This window comes from Sturnira hondurensis, unplaced genomic scaffold, assembly GCF_014824575.4.
Source record: "Sturnira hondurensis isolate 20B ecotype Veracruz unplaced genomic scaffold, ASM1482457v3 Scaffold0022179, whole genome shotgun sequence".
Lineage (NCBI taxonomy): Eukaryota > Metazoa > Chordata > Mammalia > Chiroptera > Phyllostomidae > Sturnira > Sturnira hondurensis.
The window spans coordinates 1,813,379-1,833,117 of record NW_028094810.1 but is presented as its reverse complement, the minus strand read 5'-3'; the positions used below and the strand labels follow the sequence as shown (position 1 = coordinate 1,833,117).

The following is a 19,739-nucleotide window of genomic DNA, read 5'->3' as shown; positions in this document are numbered from 1 at the left end:
GCAGCTGCGGCACCAGTGAGGGCCGCGGCGGCAGGCAGCAGACGGGATGGCATAGTCCCTCTTTGACCCCGCCCCTACATACAACGTCACAACCCAGTGACTGAGTTGCCCTGCGCTAGCGAACACCTTAGGGCTCTGATCCTGCTACGGAACAGGCACAAACAGCCCAAAAGATGGCGCAAGAAGAACTCAAAGTCTCAGAGCCGATAACTCTCAGTGACCGAGAAATTGCCAGCCTCTCAGAAGCACAATTCAAGACACTGTTTATCAGGATGCTAACAGAACTGGTTGATTATAGTCACAAATTAGAGGAACATATGAAGGCTAAACTAATTGAAATGAAGGGAAATGTCCAGGAATCCAATAGCAATGGAAAGGAAACTGGGACTCAAATCAATGGAATGGACCAGAAGGAAGAACAAAACATCCCACCAGAAAGGAATGAAGAAATGAGAATTCAAAAAAATGAGGAGAGGCTTAGGAACCTCCAGGACATCTTTAAACGTTCCAACATCCGGATTATAGGGGTACCAGAAGGGGGAAAGAAACAGCCACGAGTGGAAAACTTATTTGAACAAATAATAAAGGAGAACTTCCCCAGTCTGGCAAAGGAAATAGACTTCCAGGAAATCCAGGAAGCTCAGAGAGTGCCAAAGAAGTTGGACCCAAGAAGGAACACACCAAGGCACATCATAATTACATTAGCCAAGACTAAAATGAAGGAGAGAATCCTAGAAGCAGCAAGGGATAAGGGGACAGTCACCTACAAAGGAGTACCCATCAGACTGTCAGCGGATTTCTCAAAAGAGACCTTCCAGGCAAGAAGGGGCTGGAAAGAAGTATTCCAAGTCATGAAATCCAAAGACCTACAGCCAAGATTGCTCTATCCAGCAAAGCTTTCATTTAGAATGGAAGGACAGATAAAGTGCTTCTCAGATAAGGTCAAGTTCAAGGAGTTCATCATCACCAAGCCCTTATTATATGAAATGTTAAAGGGACTTATATAAGAAAAAGAAGATGAAAAATGTTAACAGTGAAAGGACAGCAAACTCACAGTTATTAACAACCACACCTAAAACAAAAGCAAACCAAGAGGACAGCTAGATCAGGAATGGAACCATAGAAATGAAGAACACATGGAGGGTTAGCAACAGGGGAGTGGGAGGAGGAGAAGAGGAGAGAAGGTACAGAAAATAGCATAGACAGTAGGTAGAAAATAGATAGAGGGGAGGGCAAGAATAATAGGGGAAATATAGAATCTAAAGAACTTGAGACACGTGGTTATAAACTAAGGGGGGAGAATGGTGGGAGAGGGAGTGTGCAGTGTGGAGGGGAATGAAGGGGGGGCAATAGAACAACTGTAATGGTATAATCAATAAAATATATTAAAAAAAGACACAAATATGTCCACTTTCATGGAGCTCACATTCCAGCAGGTAGAGGCAGATAATAAACAATAAACGTAACACACCTGTGAATTATGGAATATTTAAGAAGCAAAAGAGGAGCAGAGTCAGGAGGGTCCAAAATGCCACGGTATGGTGATTGTGTATAGAGGGTAGTCAGATAGGCTTCTTTGGGGCTGGGGGATGAAATTTGAGCAATGATGTGTTGAGGCAGTTAGAGGTATAACCACAGCAAAAAATGCCAGGCAGAGGGAACAGCCAGTGCAAAGGCCCTGAGGTTGGAATGTGGCTGAACAGCAAAGTGACCAGAGTGGCTGGAGCTGATAAAGTGGGGGCAGAGAAGTTCAAGTTCCGAGAAGAAATGGTAGTGATCAAGAAAGCCTTACAGGCTTCCCTGGTTGGTGTGGCTCAGTGGATTGAGTGCCAGACTATGGACCAAAGGGCTGCCGGTTTGATTCCTAGTCAGGGCACATCCCTGGGTTTCAGGCTGGTCCCCAGTAAGGGTGCTTGAGAGGCAACCATGCATTGATGTTTCTCTCTCTCTCTCCTTACCCTCTCTCTGAAAAAATAAATAAATCCCCCCCAAAAAGAGAAGGTTTTACAGGATGATAAAAAAATGTTGCTGGCTTTTTACACTGTAGGAAAAGGAGGGACCAGGCGAGGGTTTGGAGCACAGCAGTGACAATATCCGACTAAGTTCTAAAAAGATTGCTCTGGCTGCTTTGTAATAAATTGGTGGTGATACAATCATAGTCTTATTCTTTTTTTCATTTATTTTTATTTTTTCAATTTATTTAATTGTTGTTCAAGTACAGTTTTTTGTCTTTTACTCCCATCCTTGCCCACACCCCCAGTGCTCCCCGCCTCCCTTCCATTTTCATCCTTAGTTGTTGTCCATGTGCCCTTTATACTAGTTCCTGTCATAGTCTTATTCTTTAATTCCCCCTCTTTTTTGAGGGGTATACATACCATGATTTATTAATTTAGTAATTTATTAATGCAGCATTTAATTAATTATTATTATTATCTTTAGTAACATCAGTGATGTTACTAAAGGATCAGTCTCCATCCTTTAAGGCTGAATTCAGCCTGGGAAAATATCTAAAAGACAGTTGGACTTATCTTTTGAAAGAGGTTATCAAGCCTGACAGGACTAATTGTATCAAAAATTGAAGACTAAGTTAGTGAAACAGACATTTAATGGATGTTTTAAGTTGGCTCTGAAAACATTAAAATGCCAAAGTGTTTTGAGCAATGCCAACATTAGAGTAAATACCTGTGTCTCAAGGAGACAATTTAAAGGAGAGTACTTAATAGGGGTGCATGAATTTCAATGTGCTTGCTCAAATCAATCTTATTTCTAATTTTCTATACCTGCCATGTAGAAAATAAAATTTCTAATGGCTTAAGCCTTTATCCTAGCCAGGATATCCAGGCTTCCTTTTTCTCTGCCCTCAGAGCCTTCTTCAGGTAAGGAAGGCAGGACTCCTGACAGACCCGGACCCCCTGTTGTCAGTAAGGACCTTTATGCGGTGCCTGCACCACACTCCTCCCGTCAGCTTTCATCCCAGGGGCGCATTGGTTCGATTTCTATGGCACCACTGCAGCATCTGCTGTCATCTGCTGTGCAGTAATTCTCAGTGTTTTAAAAACATTCATTCATTCACTCATTAATGTATAAATATTTATTGAATATCTTTTATTTGCCAAATGCTAAGATGAATCCTTTCCAGAATAAGGCAGGACAGGAGTAGATGGATGGTCAGATGAATGGAAAGATAGTCACTGTATGCATTGGATACTGGAAATGCAGAGATAAAAAGGGAAAACTGCTTACAAGGAATTTCAGTCTAGTTCTGAGAAAGAACAGTGGTAAGACTCGTGGTGTTACAGGAGCAAGGAAGAAGAAACACCTAACTGCCTAGTGGGTTAAGTTCCACGCATCATCAGGACGATTGGCAGAGTGTCGGAGTGGGAGGGGGAGGACTGAAAGACAACCAGGTGTTGGAGCAGAGGTTGGGGTGTCAGAGTCCCGTGAGAGCCTTTTTCAAAATCACATTCTTGTCTTCTGGCACCCCATCTGACTATTCCTAAGGATACTCACATCCCAAGTGGAGGAGCAAACCTTTCAAATAATCTTTTTAAAAATTTTTTTTTTCTGATTAGAGAAGAAATAACATGAAATTCAGAAAATAACAAAATTATATAAAGGAAAACAAAGATCACCTATAATCTACCATCTTATGACAGAATCATGTCTTTAATATATATTCTTTGAGATAATTTTTTATATATATGTACTTTTTAATGAAAATGAAATTGTTCTGCATAGTTTTGTAGGCTACTATTATACTAACAATGGCTGTGTACATCTCCATGTTAATAGAATACTACTTCACATTGTTAATGTCTGCCTAATATTCTATTTGATTGTATTCTTTTATGTCTTCCCTTTTTTACCATTAAAATAATTTTAGATCATTCACAGTTATTTAAAAAGTAATCAGTTTGATTTTTAATTATTACATATTTTCAATTTAAGATACACCAGAAGCTAACATCTTACTGAATTTTATAAGAGAAAATAAGGAAACAGGTCTTCTGGATGATGAAATTAACAGTTACTTGAAAGAATCCATAAATTGTAAGTGACCTTTAAATATTATTTGAATTTTTAAAAGGCCAAAATTGGGGCCTGTGACATTTTGTTTTATATAGTGAAAGATACTGTAGTCTTATTCTGTAACTGCTCTATTTCCACTTTTCAAAGTACTTTAAAACTTTTGGAACGTTTCTATAACCGTTTGCCAATCTGAGGGGAGCTGAAAAATCAAATTGACTGTATTTCTCATGTTGATTTTTTGTTTTTTTATTTTATTTTATTAATTATGCTGTTACAATGGTCCCAATATTTTCCCCCTGGGCCCCTGTCCACCCAGCATCCTCCACATGCTCAGGCGGAGAACACCTTTGTTCGTGTCCGCGGGTCCTGCATGTAAGTTCTTTGGCCACTTCATTTCCTATACTGTACTCTATATCCCCATGACTATTCTGTAACTACCTATTTGTGCTTTTTAATACCTGCACCTTTGCACCTATTCCCCCAACCCCCCCTCCCATCTGGCTGCCATCAACACGTTCTCTGTATCTATGAATATGTTTCTGTTCTGCTTATTTGCTTAGTTCATTTTTTAGATTCAATTGTTGATAGATATGTATTTATTGCCATTTTATTGTTCATAGTTTTGATCTTTTTTTTCTTAAATAAATCTAACATTTCATATAATAATGGTTTTGTGATGATGAACTTCTTTTTTTTTTTTAAGATTTTATTTATTTATTTATTTTTAGAGGGGAAGGAGAGAGGGAGAGAAACATCAATGTATGGTTGCCTTTTGTGCATCCCCTGCTGGTAGTTAGCCTGCAAGGAACCGGTTTGCAACCCAGGCATGTGCCCTGACTGGGAATTGAACCGTGATCGTCTGGTTCGCAGGCCCGAGCTCAATCCACTGAGCTACGCCAGCCAGGGCTATGATGAACTTCTTTAGCCTTTCCTTGTCTGGGAAACTCTTTGTCTGCCCTTCGATTCTAAATGATAGGTTTGCTGGATAGAGGAATCTAGATCATAGGTCCTTGCTTTTCATCACTTTGAATATTCCTTGCCAATCCCTTCCAGCCTGCAAAGTTACTTTTGAGAAATCAGCTGACAGTCTTATGGGAATTTCACTGCAGGTAACTAACTTCTTTTCTCTCGCTGCTTTTAAGATTCTTTCTTTATCTTTAACCTTTGGCATTTTAATTATGATGTGTCTTGGAGTGGGCATCTTTGCATCTATCTTGTTTGGGACTCAGTGCTTCCTGGACTTGCGTATCTATTTCCTTCACCAAATTTGGGAAGTTTCTTTTATTATTTTTTCAAATAGATTTTCAGTTTCTTGCTCTTCCTCTTCTCCCTGTGGCACCCCTATGATGCAAATGTTGGTACACTTGAAGTTGTTCTAGAGGCTCCTTATACTAACCTTGTTTTTTTTGTTTGTTTGCTCTTTTTCTTTTTTCTTTTTGATGTTCTGTGTGGTTGTTTTTTGCTTCCTTTGTGTTCCAAAACATTGATTTAATTCTCAGCTTCATCCACTCTGCTATTAATTCCCTGTAAATTGTTCTTTATTTCAATTAGTGTATCCTTCATTTCTGACTGGTTCTTTTCTATGCTATTGAGGTCCTCACTAAGTTCCTGAAGCATCCTTATAATTTGTGTTTTGAACTCTGTATCTGACAGATTGCTTATCTCTATTTTGTTTATTCTTTCTCTGGTGTTTTAATCTGTTCTTTCATTTGGGCCATGTTTCTTTGTCTCCTTATTTTGGCAGCCTCCCTGTGTTTGTTTCTATGTATTAGGTAGAGCTGCTTTGATTCTGAGCCTAATGTAGTACATGTCCTATGGGGTCCAGTGGCACAGTCTTCCCTTTCGCCCACGTTGGGTACTTGAGGTGTGCCTTCCATGTGGGCAGAGTACACCCTCCTCTTGTAGTTGAGCCTTGGTTGCTGTTGGAAGGTCAATGGGAAGGATTTACCCAGGCCACTCAGCTGCAATGACTGGCCTTGGCCACTGACCACTGCTGTCTGTGGAGGATCGGCTGTGCAAGGGGCCCAATCCACAGAGCAGGACTTACTTCTGCAGGGATCTGGTGCCCACTTGTGTTCTTTCTGGGGCCATTGACATAAGCTATAAAGTGACTGGCAGCTGTCTGCTTCTTGTGCTAGGCCTGGCGGTGCCCTGGAGAGACCAGGCTATGAACCAAGGCCAGCTGTTGCTAGTGCTGGGCCTGGGGCAACTTAGCCAGGTACAGGGGCTTAGTGAGGCCAGCTGCTGCTTGTTTGAGAGGATTTAGGAAGATCAGAAGCTTGTGCCAAGATAAGTCTATCCTATGGAAAAGCCACTGTTAACTGCTTGGGTGGGCCTGTAAGTTGGGTGGGGCAGGGGCAGGGAATCATCAGGGTGGGGCAAACAGTGTGAGCCAGGTTGATGGAGTCTCCAATATGGTGTCCTCTGCACTTTGTGGCTCTGTGAGGGGAGAGCCCAGAAGAGGAGCAATGGCCTCTGCCAGCAGTTCTGTCTTAGAGAAAGCCGGCCCCCCGCTCTCACCCTGAAGCCAGACACTTCAGTCCCTATCATATGCCAGTGGTGACTTTCAAGCTGCTGCCCTGGTGCTGGAGCTCAGAGGGAGTAAGTCTGAGTAAGTCTGTGTGTGGACCCTTTAAGAGGAACTACGTGGGAATCCAACAGTTTCTTCCATCGACTCCATCTCCACTGGTTTTTACAGCCAGAAGCCATAGGGACTTATTTTCTCGCCACTGGAACCCTGGGCTGGGGGGCCTGATGTAGGGCGGGGACCCCTTGCTCCCAAGATAGGCCTCCTGCTCTTTATCTGCCATACATGGGTGTGGGACCAGCCGTTTTTCATCTCCACATCTCTGCCCCTTTTACCAGTCTGGATAGATGTGTTTTCTTCTTTAATTCTGTGATTGCAGGACCTTCATTCAACTTGATTTCTGCTGGTTCTGAGTGATAGTTGTTCTATAGTTTCGTTGTAATTTTGATATGATTGTGTAAGGAGGTAAGCCATGTTTACCTAGGCCGCCATCATGGAGATAATCACAGCCCCGGGTCTGGGAATACAATGGCACCACCAGCTTCCACATCACTCATCTCAGGGAACACGCACCACAAGCCCAAGACCCACTCTCACTGATTTTTAAGAATTCTTTAGACGTAGCGGGTATGACTCCTTTCTCTCTTCACAGATCGCTAGTGTCTCCCACTCGTAGCCTTTTCACTCTTCTGATGGCATCTTCTGATGCTCACAAGTTCTCCAGTTTAATGATGACTAATTTCTCATTCTTTCCTATTTTTCATTAATTTTTGCTTTTATGTCCATTTATATAATCAGTTTTAATATAGCGAGTACAATAATTTTTTGTTACTTAACTGAAACTTCTGCATGTTCTTATTTGAATTTTGTAGCTTTTCTATTTGGATATAATTCTTTGGGCTTCTTAGAATATATACAGAGAGAGCTATAATAACTTCTTTTTATTTTTAGTAAATACAATAGTTGATGTCTATACAGTTGAACAATTAAAGGTAAAATCTTTGAAGAATGAAGGAAAAGCTGACCCTTTCTATGGCATTCTATATGCCTATATTTCTACACTGAACATTGATGATGACACTACAAAAGTAGTTAGAAATAAATGGTAAGCAAATTACTTTTAGCAAATTCATTCTTGTAAGAAATTAAAAAAATATAGTGTTAATAAATTTTAAGTTCTAAAAAAGTTTAAGCTATTCTTGGACATCACGGTGGTTATATATTTGAGAGAAATATACAAGTAAATAACCTATACTGAAGTTTCCATGGCAAGCTATTTAGATTCAAAGATTATAGTTGCCTTTTAAAGCAAAATGTAATTTACTGTGTTTCTGCAGTCCTGTAAAGATATGATACTACCTGAAACTTTTTTCCTTCTTATTAAATTTATTGAGGTGACACTGGTTAACAAAATATACAGGTTTCAGGCACACAATTCTACAACACATCATCTGTACACTGTATTGTGTGCCCCTCTCCCCGCTGTCAAGTCTTTGTCCATCACCACTTATCCCCTGCACACTCTCCTCCACCTACCCTCCTTCCTCCCCCTGCCACCCAGGCAGTCACCACACTGTTGTCCATGTCCATGGGTTTTTTTCTTTTTTGCTTAATCCCTTCACCCCATCAAGCCCCTCACCCCAACTCCACCCCATCCCCCACAGCTGTCAGCCTGCTCTCTATCTATGAGTCTAGTATTGCCAAAAACTTTTAACTGGAATGAGAAAATGTTGTTTTATAATGTATTAGAAAATTATTTTGCTTGCCACATTCTATATAGCAAGTGACATCATTTTAAAAAATTATTTTCAGACCCTGGCTGGCGTGGCTCAGTGGATTGAGTGCCAGCCTGGGAACCAAAGGATCGCCGGCTCTGTTCCCGGTCAGGGCACATGCCTAGGTTGTGGTCCAGGTCAGGTCCCCAGTAGGGGGTGCAGAAATGGCAGCCACCCATTGATGTTTCTCTCCCTATCTTTCTACCTTCCTCTCTGGCTAAAATAAATAAATAAAACCTTTTAAAAATTTATTTTCAACTGCGTGATAAATGATTTCCAACCATTTATAGTTCAAAATATCTACTTGCATAGAAAAGTAGACCTCAATAGATTTAATAATCTTATTCAAAAGAAACATCTAAAATTTTATTGTGAAAATTTCCCTATGGGTTTTTGTATTTGAAATTTTTATTGGGATAGTTCTAGATTAACATGGAATTTTAAGAAATAAGTCAGAGAGAGCCCATGGGCACTTTGTCCAGTTTCCTCCATTGGTGACATTTTTAAAAACTGTAGTATCACATTGTAGCCATATTGATATTAATTCAATTCACTTACCTTCCCAGATTGACATGCATTCATTTGTGTGCATTGTGTACATATGTGTGTATTAAGTTTTATATAGTTTTACCATGGATATAGGTTTGTGTACCTACCACCACAGTCAAGTTAGGGACCTATGGAATTTTCAATCCTCACCTGAGAATATGCTTATTGATTTTTTTAGAAATAGAGGAAGGGAGAGAGATAAAAACACCCATATGAGAGAGAAACATTAATTGGTTGCCTTCTGCACATGCCCCAACCAGGACTGAACTCACAGCCTAGGTCCTGACTGGGAATCGAACTTGCAGACTTTTTGGTATACAAGAAGATGCTCCAACCAACTAACTGAGCCACCTGGCAGGGCTGACCTATGGGTTTTTAAATCACTTTATGATTTGGTATTAAAGTTGAAAAAAACTAGTGTGGAGGCTGCTGGTAAGACAGGTTTTTGGTTTTTCAAAAAATATTTTTCACAAATTTAAATAATTTTTTGCCGTCTCATTTTCCTACATTTTAAATATTGATATGTAAAGAAAAGCACCTAAAATTTACTTTAAAAGTGATTTGTAGCTAGATAAGAAATCACTACCCTAAGATCACTCCCTTGTTTTTGAGGAATTTGATTTAGTTCTTTTCAAACTGGCTAAAATAAGACCTGCTTTACAATATGGACTAGCATGTAATTACCACTTAAAGAGAGGTGAATCTGTCACTAGCAGTACTAACAACATTTAGGATGCGAACCTGCCCAACCCTAAGGTTTTCTGTAGGAGTGCACATGACCTAGTACAGTACCGTCAAGTGAGCATTGGTGGAACCTAGGCTTTCTAGGCCGAGACATAATTCCTGCCTTCAGAACACGGAGCTGGGGAGCTACTATGGACATACCTGCAATGACAAGGAATACCATGTGACAGGATATAGTCAGTGCTGAAATATAAGTTATGCAACTGTTCAGTGAAAGGAAGGGGTGAAGGCTGGGGTGCAGGAAAGGAAGGCCCCAGTAGGGAAATGAGCCTGGGCAGGATCCTGCCGGGTGGAAGGTAGGAAGCAAGATAGTGAGCTTATGCCAGTTTCAGATGGATTGCAAATACTGAAAATGAGACTGACTGGGAACACATGTTTCATTATTCCTTTTAATTTTGTATATTTATCTTATATACTGCTCGGTGCCGAGCACTCTGAAATTACTCACTTTGATTTAGACTTTTAAGTGATAATTCTGCTAGGAAGCAGGTTTGTCACTTAGGGCCTTCAAATTTTGTCATTGTCCTTTGTTTCTTTTCAGTTCAGGCTGTGGTTACAATATACATGAAGCATCCAGCGTTTGTACAACTTGCAATAAAGATTCTTCAGAGTTTAAATCTGTTCTTCTCAGCTTTGATATGCTAATTGATCTTACAGATCACACAGGGACGCTCCATTCCTGTAGTCTCACAGGAAGTGTTGCTGAGGAGACTTTGGGCTGCACGGTAAATAGCAAAAAGGAAACCATGTTTAGAAATATTTCCTAATTGGATTCTCTTCCTCCAAAATATAGGTGATTTTGGTGAACATTTGTTAGAAATTAATGTATTAATAAAGAGGTCTGTGAAAGACCAATCTTGATTTAAATATACATTGCTTTCTTTAATGAACAAAAATTATATATTGTATACTGAAATCATAGCTAATATTAACTATTAGGGATAATGACAGAGGTCTGGACCATAATGAAGAAAAACAAAACATTTATATAGTCAAGTAACAATGGGTAAAACAAGACATTGGAGATGTTGGTCAGCTATGAGGCGGTTCTTCCAGAAGGAGGATTTTGTGATTATTTCACCTATCCAGCCGTATAGAGTCAGCCGTGAGTATTCTTCTGCCCTGCAGGAGAGCAGCAAGTACTTAGAGATGAGATTGTGTACTTGACGATAAGCATTTGTTTATTATTGTTAAAATCAGCTTCTGACATTTACCATTAAACCTCAGTTCCAAGTGATCCCCAGTTTGTCAAGGGAGTTTTCTGTGCTAAGCCACCTGATTAGCTTCAGAGATTCGGTGTAGAGCAGGTCTTTGGCCTTACCTCCTCCATCAAGAGGAATGAGCTGTAATTACTATAAATAAAATTATACTTCTAGTGAGCAAATTGAAATTTCACCTTGTTGACAAGATGAGTTATCTATATATACTTTGGAAATCTTTGTTTGATTTTTTTTTAACCAGGTACATGACTTTCTGGCAATGACTGATGAACAGAAAACAGCATTGAAGTGGCAATTTCTTTTGGAAAGAAGCAAAATTTATTTAAAAGTTAGTGTATTTTATAGTACTATGTTATTCTATATATTCAAACAAAATAAAATCCTAGGGTGTGACATAATAAATTAGGGAATTTTCCCTGGCTGGTGTAGCTCAGTGGATTGAGCACGGGCCTGCGAACCACACGATTGAGGTTCGATTGCCAGTCAGGGCACATGCCTGGGTTGCGGGCCAGTTCCCAGCAGGGGACTCACGAGAGGCAACCATACATTGATGTTTCTCTCCTTCTCTCCTTCCCTTCCCCTCTAAAAGATAAATAAATAAAATCTTTAAAAATAAATAAATAAATTAGGGAATTTATTATTTTTAATGATGCCCAATTCCCAGATGTGCAGAAGGATCTGGCTGCTGTAGAAACAATGGAAGTAATCAGGTTTTTTCATATGGCATAAGGTAGTCACAAATGATACCAAAGAAATAGGTCAACAAAGAAAATATCCAGTAATGTTAACTCCAAGCTGGGTCTCCTTGTGCTTGTGGCAACCCATGAAGTGCTCTCCTCACTTTGGTGAGCAGGATACAATAGCATATAGTTCAATGCTTAGATGCTGGGGTAAGACAGACTCAGGTAAGAATCCTGATTCCACCATTTCTCAGCCTATGTGATCCTGGGAAGGTTAATTAACTTCTCTAAGCCTCTAAAATTCTGTGATCCTCATGCAGCACTAGTGACATGACAGTTTTGGAGGATCACAGAATCTTAGTGTTAAAGGTGTAAAAAGGGGAGAGAGACAAACTGATCTTGTTTTGCAAATGAGGAAAGTGAGACAGAAATGTTGCCACTAGCCTCAAGTCACAGGTGAGAGAGGGCCATGGCCCGTATTTCTCTCCTCTCATTGTTCTCAAATGTTTTCTCCTTTACACTTAACAGTTGGAAGCTCTTGTTTAAGTGAGTTAAATCTGGTTATATTTACTGTACTAGAACTTAACATTAAGAAAAATGTAAAACATATTTCTGATCATACATTTTATTAGCTGTAGTGATATCATCCCATGTCATGTAGCCTCAAGAAAACTACAGTGTATTCAGATGAGAGAATGAGAATAAAAAAGGCAAAGAGCATCTTAGTATCATTAGGAAAATACAGAGTCTGGCAGAAGTAAGGCCCTGCTTGAATGTAGTACATAGGGTAATAATATGGGTGTAAAAATGTATAGTTTTAATTTGAAGATTTCACCTAAAATGTCATATGGTGTGCTTGAGTGTGATATTGTTATATTACAGAATTATATGCTTATGATTTTTAATAAAAGATTTTTAATAAAAAGGGGGCATTATTTGTGCCAGACCCTGTAGTTGTGATCTCATGGATACCCCGAAAGAGTTTTTGTGAATACTGCATCCCTCCATCTCAGCCTCCTAAGTAGGTTTTTCCATTTCCCAGTGTCTTCGTCCCCTGTGGCCTCAAGTATATCTGAATAGGTTTCGGACATGGAGTCACCAATGGCTTCACCATATTTCTAGGACCTTGGTTTGAGGGTCCTTCATTACTAGGCTGAAGGAGGGAAATTACAGTAATATGCTGCATCTCTTCCACCATTAGACATAACCACTGTCTATTCTCAAATCATAATATACTCAGCTCCTTGACCGATTTTATTTTTCTTCCAAACAGGAGACACAACTTGCTGATGAGTTCGATCAATTTAAGTATATGGCAACTTAGAGTTTTCCAAACTTAAATGTAACAACAAATTTCTCTCAAGTAAAAGGACATTGTACCTTTCCAAAGACTATGTTAAAAGATATTTAAGTCAAGGCTTCTGGGAGCATATATAGATACAATGTGCCTCCTTGCACAACCAAAAGAAGGACAACAACAAATTTAAAAACAAAAAACAACCAGAACTGACAGAAAATCGAACTGTATGAAAGTCCGACAACCAAGCAGTTGAAGAAGAAACATTCATCCAGACTGGTAGGAGAGGCAGAGATGGGCAGCCTGGCAGAGAGGACTTGTGGCAAGGCAGTAGCTGGAGGACCCAGTGAGGTGGCAGCTGGCGGACCAGGCAGCCCCACATTTGCAGGCAGATAAACCAGGAGGAACAACTGGGGAGGTAGACAGACTGGGCAATCCAGGGTTCCAGCACAGGGAAATAAAGCCTCAAACCTCTGATTGAAAACACCTGTAGGGGTTGAGGTGGCAGGAGAAACTCCCAGCCTTATGGGAGAGTTCATTGGAGAGACCCACAGGGTCCTTGTATGTACACAAACCCACCCACCTGGGAATCAGCACCAGATGGGTCCAGTTTGATTGTGGGAAGTTGGGGGAGTGACTGAAAACTGGCAGAGAACAGAGTGAGCAGTCTTCTTCCNATGGGCAGCCTGGCAGAGAGGACTTGTGGCAAGGCAGCAGCTGGAGGACCCAGTGAAGTGGCAGCTGGCGGACCAGGCAGCCCCACATTTGCAGGCAGATAAACCAGGAGGAACAACTGGGGAGGGAGACAGACTGGGCAATCCAGGGTTCCAGCACAGGGAAATAAAGCCTCAAACCTCTGATTGAAAACACCTGTAGGGGTTGAGGTGGCAGGAGAAACTCCCAGCCTTATGGGAGAGTTCATTGGAGAGACCCACAGGGTCCTTGTATGTACACAAACCCACCCACCTGGGAATCAGCACCAGATGGGTCCAGTTTGATTGTGGGAAGTTGGGGGAGTGACTGAAAACTGGCAGAGAACAGAGTGAGCAGTCTTCTTCCCTCTCAGACCCCTCCCCCACAGACCGCATCACAATGCAGCAAGTTGGGTTGCTCCACCCTAGTAAACACCTAAGGCTCCACCCCTTACTATGTAACATGTGCACTGAGACCAAAAAAAAGAAAATGGCCCAAATTAAAGGACAGATCAAAGCTCCAGAAAAAATACAACTAAGCAACAAATAGATAGCCAACCTATCAGATGCACAGTTCAAAACCCTGGTAATCAGGGTGCTCACAGAATTGGTTGAATATGGTCACAAATTAGAGGAAAAATTAAGGCTATGCTAAGTGAAATAACTTAGGGAGGCAATAGTGATGGGAAGGAAACTGGGACTCAAATCAAGGGAATGGACCAGAAGGAAGAACGAAAATCTAACCAGAACAGAATGAAGAAACAAGAATTCAAAAAAATGAGGAGAGGCTTAGGAACCTCCAGGACTTCTTTAAGTGTTCCAACATCTGAATCATTTGAAAACATAATGAAGGAAAATTTCCCCAATCTGGCAAAGGAAACAAACTTCCAGGAAGTCCAGGAAACTCAGAGAGTCCCAAAGAAGTTGGACCCAAGGAGGAACACACCAAGGCACATCATTAATCACAATAGCCAAGATTAAAGATAAGGAGAGCATCTTAAAAGCAGCAAGAGAAAAGGGGACAGTTACCTACAAAGGAGTTCCCATCAGGCTGTCAGCTGATTTCTCAAAAGAAGTATTGCATGCAAGGGGCAGACAAGAAGTATTCAAAGCCATGAAAGGCAAGGATTGCTCTATCCAGCACAGCTTTCATTTAGAATGGAAGGGCAGAAAAAGTGCTTCCCAGACAAGGTCAAATGAAAGGAGTTCATCACCACCAAGCCCTTATTATATGAAATGTTAAAGGGACTTATCTAAGAAAAAGAAGATAAAAGATATGAGCAGTGAATGGACAGCAAACTCACAGTTATTAAGAACCACATCTAAAACAAAAGCAAACTAAGAGGACAGCTAGATCAGGAGCGGAACCATAGAAATGGAGATCACATGGAGGGTTAGCAACAGGAGAGTGGGAGGAGGAGAGAGGGGGGAAGGTACAGAGAATAAGTATCGTAGATGGTAGGCAGAAAATAGTGGGAGGGCAAGAATAGTGTGGGAAATGTAGAAGCTAAGCTAAATCTAGAACTTAAGACACATGGACATGAACTAAAGGGGGGGTCAATGTGGGTGAGATAGGGTGTGCAGGGTGGAGGGGAATGAAGGGGAAATGGGACAACCGTAATAGCATAATCAAAATATATTTTAAAAAGTATCAAAAATACAAACAATAAAATGACAACAAACTTGCAGTTATTAACAACTGAACCTAAAAACAAAAACAAGTTAAGCACACAACTAGAACAGGAACAGAATCACTGAAATGGCAATCACATGGAGGGTTATCAATGGGGAGGGGGGAGAGTGGAGAATGGGGAAAAGGTACAGGGAGTAAGAAGCATAAATGGTAGGTACAAAATAGACAGGGAGGTTAAGAATAGTGTAGGAAATGTAGAAGCTAAAGAACTTATATGTATGACCCGTGGACATGACCTAAAGGGGAGGGAATGTGGGTGGGAGGGGTGCAGGGTAGAGAGGAATAAAGGAGGAGGAAATGGGACAACTGTAATAGCAATAAATACATAATCAATAAAACATTTAGTAAAAATAAAAATATATATGTCAGATGTAAATGATTATATGACAAAATGTAGTAAAGATCATGAGAATCATAATTTCAGTTATAAATCAGTTATAATAGAACAGCTAATTTTAAAATAACTTGCATTATTCTGCTAATATTACAAAAATATTCTATATAGATTGGACACTATATATTTATCATATTTTAATTAAAAACCATGGCTACTTAAAATGACTGTTGGAGGGATTTCAAAGTGAGGTATTTTAATGTTTCAAACATACCATGTTATTGTGAGAGTTACAGTATTCTTATAAGTTTACTATTTGTGTTAAGAAATGTTTCCATCATCACCAAGCCCTTATTATATGAAATGTTAAAGGGACTTATATAAGAAAAAGAAGATGAAAAATATGAACAGTGAAAGGACAGCAAACTCACAGTTATTAACAACCACACCTAAAACAAAAGCAAACCAAGAGGACAGCTAGATCAGGAGTGGAACCATAGAAATGAAGATCACATGGAGGGTTAGCAACAGGGGAGTGGGAGGAGGAGAANGGGTTAGCAACAGGGAAGTGGGAGGAGGAGAAGGAGGGAGAAGGTACAGAGAATAAGTAGCATAGATGGTAGGTAGAAAATAGATGGGGGAGGGCAAGAATAGTAGGGGAAATATAGAATCTAAAGAACTTGAGACATGAATATAAACTAAAGGGAGGGAGTGGTGGGGGGAGGGGGTGTGCAGGGTGGAGGGGAATGAAGGGGGGAAATAGAACAACTGTAATGGTATAATCAATAAAATATATTTTTTTAAAAAGGGAAAAAATGTTTCCAAAAGGGGTAAAATCATGACTCATACAAAAGTAAAATGAACACATGCCAATATTTAATTTAATTCATTAATTAGGGAATCAATAGGTGTTTTTTAAAAATGAATTCAAATGAGAATTGGAAGAATTAGACACATAGGCAGACAATCAGAAATGCTGAAACGAGTTTGCTTATAAATGTGAAACTGGCCTCTCCTATAGTACAAAATCACTTTTATCTTCACCCAGACTGAATTCATTTGGATTTCTATGAGCAACATCATCTGTATCACTATCAGTTTGTTTGTTTTTTTTTTCCAACGTACAGCAAGTGCAATGAAAGATGCAGACCACTGTGCACTCAGGCAACCAGGAAGGTGCTCTAGCCACATCGGATCGAGGAGGAGCACTCCACGGAAGCTGCCCCCTTCCCTTGCGTGCCCATTCCAGTCTTTCGGAGTGTTTCCTGACATTAGTACATTGTTCCTCTTAGTCTTTGAAATTAAAATGGTTAGCTAATGTGTCCTTGCACTCTATATTAAATAAAGTGTTGATGAAAGTGCTTTGTTAATTGTAAAAATTAAGACATCATTGTTAATAAACTTCATCATATTCTTATAGTCTAATAGATTATGTTACTATTACAGGATAACTTCTGTCACAACCAGTAGTTTAAACTTGTTTTCTACATGTTGGATTTGAAATCCCAACTTTCCTACCAGAGAAAAAGGACTTGGATTTTTACCAAAGCCAGACTTGTAATTTCTCTTTTGAGAAATTCTGCCTGAGACTCGAACTCTTTTTGTCTTAGAGCTTTAATTGACATGTTAACATCTGTAAGCAAAACTCGTTGCAGCTCTCGGTTGCATTCTCTGTCCTGGACACTGGTTTTCAACTTTGTGTACATGGTGATTTTAAAAACTAATTCGCTCTTTTTCTCCCTACAGTTTTTTTTATCAGACAGAGCAAGGGGTGGATTGAGAATCAGTGTGCTCTCATGTAAGCTTGCAGATCCCGTTGAAGCAAGCAGGAGCTTGTCTAGACAAGGAAATATTGAAACCAGATAGCAGCGCAAACTCTGGAGAAGAATATGAGCTTTAACTGCCTTTAAAGTGGAAAATGAGTTTGAAAAACATGGATAAAATTGTATTTTGTTCAAATATGGTAAAAATGTTTTTATAAATTGTTATGTTTTCTCTTGGTATTGGTTTGGGAGAAAGTCTTAAATAGCTATCTCACCCAAGCTCAATTTTAGAAGGCCATTTCTACTGGCTATGCCCTCTCTTCCCAAGTTGGAAAATGTTTGTGTGAATAATAAACAAATTAAACCTTTCCCACAGGTTTGTTTCTTTTATTAAGCCCCTTCCCTCTTTGCCTTATTTGTCTGTGAAAGATCTGAACCTCAAAACAACTTAACTAGAGCTTGGCAGTGGCTCATTCTGCTTTCCTGTAGCTGAAAGGGCCCAAACGAGAGGCTCTGTCAGCACCAGGTGGGAACAGCAGGGGTCTGTGGGCAATGTTGTAAAACTGCTTTGAACGCCCTAGAGCCTTGTGAATCCCTTGCCTCCTCCGATGATACCTAATGCATCGGAGCTACCCAGTGCTTTTGAAGACTTGCTGACTCAGGGTTGACATTTGTGAGTCCAAATCAACTGGGAGGGGACCAACTTCAAAAGTTATATGAACGATGCCAAGTCTCAGGAACTTGGCACAGTGAAAGGTCTGCTTGGACAGAAGGATGACACCCTCCCTTCTATCTCAGTCATCCTTGCAGGAGCCCCAAAGCACTCTCCTCAGCTCCCCCATTCTAAGTTATTTACTTCAGGGTACAGACCCACCTACACTGTCAGCTTTGATCAATAGTCTGGGAGGTTGGCCAACATATTTTGGGACTGGCACTTCAGAAGGAGACACTCCACCCACTGCAGGAGAGAAAAAGAAAAGCATATGAAACTCTTTATATAGCTGGTGTTGGGAGATAAACTTACCTTGTCAGTAATGTTTTCTCTGGCTTTTACCATCGGCAGCCATGGAGGAAGGGTATAAGTTGACCTCTAGTGTGTCCAAATTGTGGTCATAAGCAAGGTGATTAAGGATTTGACTGTTCAAACAGCAAATGTGCCCAATGAAGAGCTTCATTTTTTTCTTCCTTGGGTTGGGGAATGTTAAGCAAGGTGAATCGAAGGATAGATGAGAAGGAAGGAGGGAAAGTGGTGGAGGGTTGAGGACGATGCTCTTCCCTTTGGGAGCAGGGAGTGGTCAGGTTGGGGAGGCGAGAAGTGACGGCACCCACTGGCAGCCACATTCACATCTTCTGTTAGTTACACAAGAGCAGGTGTTCGAGCACAGGAGACAAGGATGCCTGGGCCAGAGGGTGTATCAGGAGCTGCTGTGCCAGGCCTCCTGGTGGCCTGACCTCCTGCAACGGGTCTCAGAGTACCAGTGCTTGGACTAAGAGTGCCAGGGCCAGCTGTTTGGGCTCCTATAGTCCAGCTGCTCTGGCTCTCCCACCACTAGTTTTAACTGCATAATACCGGTGCCCTTGAAGAAGGTACATATGCAGTAACTAGTGTTCCCCAACCACAGAGCCCTAGTGGGATGGTGGAGGGCTCTGACTGACCTCCTCACTGCTACCCTGTTGACCTCTCAGTGTGACACTTAACTTGTAGGAGAACCCTTGCCTATCATGTAGGGGCACCCAATTTGATCTGATGACACAGGCTTAGGTGTCAGGCCACACTGAGTCAGAGATGCCAATTCAAAGTCTAATTATACATTTGTCAAACTGCAAATTGATTTAAATATAAAATTTGCTTGTATTGGCTCTGGGGCTTTGAGTTGTTCTTCTGCTTGAGCCATAATTTTTTGGTCTGGTCGCACTTGTTACGTATGAAGGGGGAAAGCTTAGGTGTTCACCAGGGTGGGTCAACCTGGTTGCTGAGTTGTGACGCTGTATGTGGGGGCGGGGTCAGAGAGGGAACAATGGCATTTGTTCTGCTCTCTCCGATTTCGGTCCCCTCTGTTGCTTCCCACAAGCAAATTGGGCCTGGTGCTGGTTCCCGGGTGGGTGGGTTTGTGTAGGTTCTAGGGCCCTGTGGGTCTCTCCAACGAACTCTCCTGTGAGGCTGGGAGCCTGTTCTGGCACCTCAACCCCCAAAAGTTTTTTCAATCGGTGCTTTTAGGCTTTATTTCCCCCGCACTGGAGCCCTGGGTTTCGAGGTCTGTCTCACTGTCCATTTTTTCACCTGGTTTATCTGCGCGCAAATGTGTGACCAGTCTTACACCCTCACCGGATCTGCCTGTTGCCACCCTGTGCCTGGGATCTGCCAACCGCCGCCTGCGCACATGAGTTGGTCCCGCAGCCACCACTTTTCCCTGTGGGACCCCTCTCTACCAGCCA

General features: G+C 41.0%; 1 protein-coding gene across 1 annotated transcript in view; it reads left to right on the top strand.

The window, feature by feature from the left end:
* The window catches only part of MEIOB (meiosis specific with OB-fold), a 42,377-nt gene extending 24,762 nt beyond the window's left edge, over window positions 1-17,615 (top strand). The window contains exons 9-13 of the mRNA XM_037034458.1: window positions 3,949-4,050; window positions 7,508-7,661; window positions 10,166-10,349; window positions 11,086-11,172; window positions 17,287-17,615. Coding sequence (XP_036890353.1) covers window positions 3,949-4,050; window positions 7,508-7,661; window positions 10,166-10,349; window positions 11,086-11,172; window positions 17,287-17,406 — 647 coding nt within the window. The 3' untranslated portion in view covers window positions 17,407-17,615. The remainder of the gene's footprint in view (window positions 1-3,948; window positions 4,051-7,507; window positions 7,662-10,165; window positions 10,350-11,085; window positions 11,173-17,286) is intronic.
* The last annotated feature ends 2,124 nt before the right edge of the window (window positions 17,616-19,739 follow it).